General features: G+C 41.7%; 1 protein-coding gene across 4 annotated transcripts; it reads left to right on the top strand.

Moving 5' to 3' along the window:
• Positions 1-1291: 1291 nt before the first annotated feature.
• On the top strand, positions 1292-6939 carry LOC142796442 (uncharacterized). Of its 4 annotated transcripts, none has more exons than XM_075887093.1 (4): positions 1292-3038; positions 3572-3829; positions 4423-4545; positions 5120-6939. In XM_075887093.1, exons 2-4 carry the CDS (start codon positions 3691-3693, stop codon positions 5278-5280), a joined length of 423 nt encoding a protein of 140 aa, XP_075743208.1. In that variant the 5' UTR covers positions 1292-3038; positions 3572-3690; the 3' UTR covers positions 5281-6939. The 4 variants fall into 4 exon arrangements, with proteins under 4 accessions (XP_075743208.1, XP_075743207.1, XP_075743210.1 ...); XM_075887092.1 differs by having other exon boundaries at positions 1294-3038; positions 5114-6939; XM_075887095.1 differs by having other exon boundaries at positions 1296-3038; positions 4501-4545.
• The last annotated feature ends 223 nt before the right edge of the window (positions 6940-7162 follow it).

Here is a 7162-nt window from a genome sequence, read left to right as displayed (position 1 = left end):
TGACCTTATTGCCTGATAGCCTGATAGGTAGTATTAAAGACTAGGGAGATGGAGGATTCAGCACAGAAGATAGAATATTGAAACCAATATAAAAAATGATCGAAAGAAATTGTATTTGTAAGTCACACGTTCGTAAGCACAGACCAATTCTGAATATTTATTTTTGTATTGTGCTGTATGGATTGGTACAGCATATTGCTTAAGTCCTCACTCGTTCCCTTGACGGTGGTTGGCAACGGTGGTAGTGTTCTCTGCTTTAATTTTTGTACAGTTTTTCTTTTCTTCTTCAACGTAACAATTTGACACCTGTCGTATTCATTTTTCTTTATTATGGTAACCTGAAATACTTCGGTGCAGCAGGCAGGGCGTTGTTTGTTCTTTTATGTTTGTTATACTAAGACTAAATTTTGCCAACACAGACCTGTAAGTCGGTGCTCACATAGAACAACTGGGCCCGGATTCACAAAACTCACTTACGAAAACATTTTTGCGCAAGAGAAATTTTGTTGCGTAAGTCGATTCACGAAACGAAAAAACGTCGTAAGAGGCCATAGTTGTCACATCGGCCGCTGCAAATAAAGCGCGCTGTGACTGCCCGGGAACATGTCAGCGATGGTGATACAGTTGCTATATTTGCTTACGTCACCGAAAAGTGCTCGTAAGTGGATTCACGAAGAGAAATTGTGCGTAAAAACAGCATGGCTGAGAGAAAATCCCAAGAGTAGTCCAGACCACTCTTAGGAATAATATGGCTACTTAGAACCTGCTGCCACAGCAGTATACTTTGGTGCCCTGGCTGGTTTTGAGTTAATTCACGCCCATTAAGGGCTGTCTGATGACTGCCGGTGCGCTTTTATCTCTTTCGGCACTTTGAGCTTCGCGTGTTGTTTCCCCTGTACGCAGTGGATGGTGTTGACAACCACCACCGTCCAATAAGTTCGAAGTCGCCGTAATTGAAGAATTCTATTGGGCGTCAATGGCATAAAACTACGCATGTAAAGATTTGTGGTTGGATGAAAACCAATGTGATACGTGAATGGTCGGTGCATTCGAACGCGACATGACATAGGATCAACCTTATTTGTTATGTTGTTGTGTTGCGCCCCATCTCATCCAATTAAAAGTGTGACTCGAGATCCTTGCCTCTATGGTGGAAATTACCACCAAAGAGGTTAATGGGAGCACATACTTTGCAAGCTGTTGGAAATAAAAATGAGAGAAAGTTTCCAGTGAGTGGTTCCGAAAGTTTGTGCTCTAGTGTACTTTCATTGGCTCTAACTGTCCAATGGTTGCGATCTCTGAAATACAGCTGTCGATACACTTTGGGACGATGTGGAACAAAGCGTACTTTGTAAACCAAAGCGTATTAGGGGTGCGCGTGATTACGCATGGAACTACAAACAAATCATGCATCTTCACCTTCACTGTTCAGACACCGATATGGACCGTGATATTATGGCAAGCAATTGGAATGAAATGACCCTAGTAACTTTGTATGACACCGAAAATATGCAAACCTTCACGATTCTGGAGCAAACCTTGGCTGAATTCATCCCTGCGTCAATTACCAGTCATTTAACTTGGCGCACGAACATCATTCAAAGGTAGAGCGAGCCACTGACATGTATTTTGTGCGACGTAGTGACCACTTGACCTGAGAATAATAGCGTTGCGAAGGCGAATCCCCTGTCGCATGCTCTGATCGAAGCAGACGACAAACGCGAGCAGACGACGGCTTGGCCGACAGGCACAGCTTGTTATTGGTTGTGAAGCAATACCCTCTACATCAGCTCACTCCGTGACATTGCCAAAACACTTCTTTCATCTGGCACGCCTGTCCTGTTCGTCATATCACCCCCCTCGCACATAAGAGAAATATTTTTCACGCCGTCAAAATAGTTCAAGTACTTTCTAAGAGCTCTCTTATCGTCTTATGTGCTGCGCAGTTGTCGAAAACAACATGGCGTCTTAAACAGCGTATCGGTCGGTGCGACTTTCAGCAAATGCTTCTTGCACGAGTTACTTCAGCGTTTGACCGGATGTGTTGTGATTACAGCAGCTCTTTCAGTGCGTGTGAGCAGTGCGGAAAGCTGCGGCAGTGCAATGGTGTACGGTGAAGTGCAGCGAAGCCTGTGCGTCGGTGTGGTTATCAAGCGGGGATCGGCGTCGATGTATCGACGGCAACTAGCACTCGAGAAGCCTGCAATGTGTGTTTGTGTGCCGGTAACAGTTCGTTCGCTTGACTTTCCAGTCTCTCAGTTGGGTGCTGTGCGACATTTCGGATTGACAGCGTTTTGACACGTTACTTGAGTGACCCCAAGTACGTACGGAAACGTATGAACTACGCGCTCGGTTCTTGCTTCGCCACCAGTCAGCCCGTACGCTTCTATTTACTTGAGAGCAATGTACTGTTCGGGAGTGAAACGATGTTCGTTGTGAACAGTGGTGCTGTGTTGACGTTCCAAGACTTGTGAACAAGCTGTGCTCGTGTGACCGAAAATTGAAAGACAGCGTTGATAACTGTTTTGCTCGGCGAAGTTGTGGTGGGGCAGCTTGGCGCTTTTGTTTATTAAGTCGTCACTTCTCCTTTTTGTGATAACCATAGTCCTAGCGCTGGGATGTGATCAACCAAAACTGCGAGATGCTACATTCTGTTGTGGATCGTGTTACTTTGGAAGCGCGCCTAGACTGTTCTTCGGTAACAACTTGAGAGTTCTATGTGGCAGCGAGAGCCCGTGAACGTCAAGCTTCCCTTCGGCCCCCAGAAAAAGCAAAGATTTCACTGGTGCCTTGCTTTGGATGAAGCTGTAGGCCAATATCGCCTAACTACAGGTTTCCGAGTTCGTCTGGCCATCGTTTTTCACGGCACTAGAGTGACAACAGCCGGTCATGGCCAGTTTTTACACTTTATCAATGGACGTGCACGCCTGGCCAGCCCTTCATTGCTGTCATTGGCAGCTTCCAGACTGCAGATGCCCTTTGCCTGTTGGCCGTACTTGGTTCCTCATGACAACGACGGCTACTAAATGCTGCCATCGGTGAGTTCACCTTGCAGAACTAAATTTCACCAGTACTATAATTCACGCAGTTCTATAACGTGTGCAAGTTTTTAAGCCCATCAGATGTAATGTTTCTCTATGGTAAGTTGAAGCATGAAAAATATACTACTACTGTTATATACATACATATATTATGGAGCAAATACATAAAGAGTTTTCCGTGATTTGATACAAGTGAGCTCTTGTTTGATTATGAGGTTGGGCCTGTCGATTGACCACGTTTGATAGTTGGAAAGTTAATGTGAATTTATTTTTCAGAAGCCAGGTTGCACTTAAAAAAATTATGTTATTTTAGAAAATTAGTTCTATAGACGATGACCACTGTGCTAGTACTATACTTCAGTAGGACATATATATTGCGGTACGTAAGTTTTACATGAGGCTTCAGTTTATTTCAAAGTGATTATAGCAGATTTTGGTCACATTAACGAAGTGATAGCTTCCTCAAATAAGTATTAGACGTGAGTGCTTTAATGACTGTTTTTAAATATCTCGTTTTTGGCTCTTCACAGATCGCAGAGATTGGTTTGTTAAGGTCCTGTGATTCATCGGTTGAACATTCTGGCACATCAATCCTCATCATTACTTGGAGCACCTGTACAAAAATAGGAATGACGCGTTCTCCCTAACTATGCAAGCCTATGTCACTGCTGGGACTGTTATCATTCAGCGGATGGGGCGTGGAAGCATGCATGGCAGCCTCATCTGGAAGGACTGCGATCTGCTTGGGAGCTTCGAGCGCACAAAACTGCCTAACGGCTGGCTGCAAGGTTAGTTTTTCTTTAATACATACGATTACGTGAACACCACTTACTGTGCACAAATTGAAAACCCAAGCATGGTTGCTTTCAGTGGATACCTGTAATATTCTTACACATAATTCTTATTCAACATTTATAGAACTAAATTGCAAGATGATTGAGAATGTTGAAAGCTGAAAACCTGCAGCTTATGAATGAAACTCCAATAATCTGAGGCTCAAAAGCTTGTGCTTTGAAACGAGCACAAATACTTTGACTCCTTATTGAGCTCTCGAGCTTGTGACTCCCTCTGTGGATCAAGTGCTCTGGAAGGAAATAGCAAGTGGGTGAAAATTGCCTGGCTGTTCACAACTTGTAAGGAGAAAGACCTATTGAAGAAGCTTCAGATGACTTAGGGCCAGTAACTGCATCTTTTACCTAATGTAGCTTTTTCTCTCTCAGTGCTGTTGCTTATGTTTCAGCCGAACATGTTCACCACGATTGCATAGTGATATATATTTTTCTACAAATTGTACCTGACCTAAGTATGCATTGTTGATCTCTAAAGGTGACGTTCAGTGTGTTTCAAAGCCATGGCTTCTTATTTCTCTGTCTGTGGCTAGCGTATTTCAGCAGCAGAGCGATGCAGCTAGCACACATGCAATCCAAGTCATGGAGCGCTCCTTTGGTGTTCTGTGCAGGACGCAGCATATCCATCCGGCAAGACACTGGTATCAACAATAATGGTGAGTGTTGGTGGCACCTGTAGGAGCCCGTTGTGTTTGTTGCGTATGATTATTTCCCCTGATGAAGTGCATTTTTGAAAGGTTTTCTTCATTTAGAATAATAGATGTCAGCAACAAGCACACTCATAATCCACAAGTTCTTTGTGTCTTCTAGACTGCCCATTTGCTCTTATACGCAGTACGGAGAGCTGGCTATGTTAGACAGCCTTAAAGTTAGGAACATTGGCTGTTGCGTTGTAATGCAGTCTAACTTGTATTTCTTAGTGAACTTATTTGTGGTCTGCTTCTCGCACCTAGTGTAAAGTCAAAATAGAAGAAACTTTATTGGCTTTTTATGTCTGGCAGAAGTTTCATGCCTTCATCTATAACCTTGTAGTTTTGCTCTTGTATCATATTAAATATATTTTCAGTCTTCACTGTTTGTGTGTGTGTGTGTGTGTGTGTGTGTTTGTGTTGAGGCTTGTCATTGGCTTCTGAAAATACAATATCTGTAAATATGAGCACATAATTGACAACTATACACTCTTGCATGTAGCATGGTTGTAACAATGATCTGTATTTTTCTAAGTTCCAGCAGTAACAAGAGGTTTGGGGCTCCACGGTCATGTACAGTGTATCAAGAACAGAGCACAGAAGACCAACAAGTATAAAGGGACTGCCAGTGACTGTTCTCCTGCTCAAAGTTTACAACAGCAGAAAGAGCACATTGTGATGTCAGGAGCAGCTGCTGCTTAACTTCTTAGCAGTGCATTATTCAGCAGTTCATTTGCTTGCATTCAAAATTATTTAAATTTTGCATGGAAGATACCAAACTATGACACTAATTTAAAGGCTGCTGTAGTGTTAGTGGGCAAATATTTTTGAGCTGAAGTTTTTAACAAGTGTGTTAAGTGCCTGCGCGCCTCTACATTTACATGCCAGAAATCACAGCATCCATGGTCGCCAATGGTAACTGTGTCTGCATTCTTTGTAGTACAAGAAGTAAAGCCATGGATGCAGTAATCATATACTTAGTCGATGTAATCCTTCAGTGTACACTCATTTGTATAGCACCAATGATGCCATGAGTGTATAAGCTCTGGGAAGTGAATATATGTGGATTATTTTATTTGGAAGGAAGTAGATCATCACTACTCCTAGTATATCTTAACATAAGATTTTAGTGCTTGGGTATTATCCCACTGCCTGTCCGTCCTTCAACAGTCTACTTATCTACTGTGTAAGTGTAACTTTTTAAATGTATACTTTGCTCGGATAGGTTTGTTCATAATGTAATGCAAGTGACCTATCATCTATGCAGCTCTACTCAGACTAGAAATAAAAGTACTTATTTTTATATGTAGCTATAACATGCATTCACTTGTGTTTTTCTAGGTGCCTGTACAATTGTTTAGCCCTACAAAAGGGCTGGTATACTCTAATATTAAATCTGGCATCTTAAAATAGTTTGTTAGTGGAAGTAAGAATGTGTTTACAATCAATATTACTATCCTCAGATGAACTGTGGAAATACTGTGGAAATTTATTTACATTTTTTGAACTTTGTGAAGGCAAATGTTGTTATGTTCTTTTATTGTGGTCTCTGTTTCATGCAAATGACACATAATTACTTTGCAGTGGCATAGTATTAGTTGTTATTTTACACATATGTGCTGTGCAACATCGCAGTTGAGGCCAGCAGCAAGACATACATGCAGTGCACTGGAGCATCACCTCACATAGTGTACAGTCTTTGCCCACCAGTAAACTCAATATTTTTCAAGCAGAATAATAGACAACTGTATGGGAACTGTGTTGATGTGCAAACTTTGAAGTCTTCTTGAGGAGTGTTTTTCATCATTTTTGTCCAAGTGAAGTAGCTACCCAAGGCCACAACTGGTGGGAATGTGGTGGTTTCCTCTCTCCAAAAGCACTCTTACCAGCTGCCTCAATGTTAGCATGGGGTGAATTCACGAACTGGAAAAATAATTGGTCTTTGTTTTCTTGGCCGAAAGAGTCGCTTCCACCGTTGAGCCACCACGACGCGCCAGAATAGAAACTTTTAGCTAAATGAAGTTGATTATACTTTTGAGAAGTGTTTTGGGGAAACGAAATGACACCTATAGCTGTCAATATAAACACTGTTTGCACCAAGGAGCTTAGTAGCTTATAATTGTATTATTCATGTTTCGTCCAGAATTTACTCGTGCTGTGCCAACTTTCAGCCCAAGTGTCCTAACATGCTTTGTTAGTGGGTTGTGAATGAGCCAAGCTATGTAAATAAACAGAGTGATATTGCAGACATGTACAAAATATTGATGCACAGCCCTTTTCTTTAGCATGACATTGTCAAGGGCTTTATTCTTGTGTTTTTTATAAAAACTGCTTGTCACTGGGCAGCAGCAGAAAACTATGCATCAAGCTTTTGCGAGATAATTCGAGAAACACCGTGTTCAGACATAACAGTGCCGGTGGATATCTCTCGTAAGTTACTTTCTGTAGTATATTCAAAATGAGTGTATTAGAATTGTTGTTTTATAGCCATTCATTTTAATATTTACACATGAGTGTGTGTATGTATGTATGTATGGGTGTACATATGTATATGTGTGTGTGCGTATATGTATGTATGTATGTA

Source organism: Rhipicephalus microplus, chromosome 2 (assembly GCF_043290135.1).
Source record: "Rhipicephalus microplus isolate Deutch F79 chromosome 2, USDA_Rmic, whole genome shotgun sequence".
NCBI classification, from domain to species: Eukaryota; Metazoa; Arthropoda; class Arachnida; order Ixodida; family Ixodidae; genus Rhipicephalus; species Rhipicephalus microplus.
The sequence above is the reverse complement of the archived record's forward strand: the minus strand, read 5'-3'. Positions and strand labels throughout refer to the sequence as shown.

What these genes read in the sequence shown, in the direction of transcription:
- LOC142796442 (XM_075887092.1), top strand. Translation starts at nt 3,691, where the DNA reads ATGCAAGCCTATGTCACTGCTGGGACTGTTATCATTCAGCGGATGGGG. An exon ending in GCCTAACGGCTGGCTGCAAG is followed by an intron (nt 3,830 to 4,422) that starts GTTAGTTTTTCT and finishes GTCTGTGGCTAG; the next exon opens with CGTATTTCAGCAGCAGAGCG. An exon ending in CACTGGTATCAACAATAATG is followed by an intron (nt 4,546 to 5,113) that starts GTGAGTGTTGGT and finishes TATTTTTCTAAG; the next exon opens with TTCCAGCAGTAACAAGAGGT.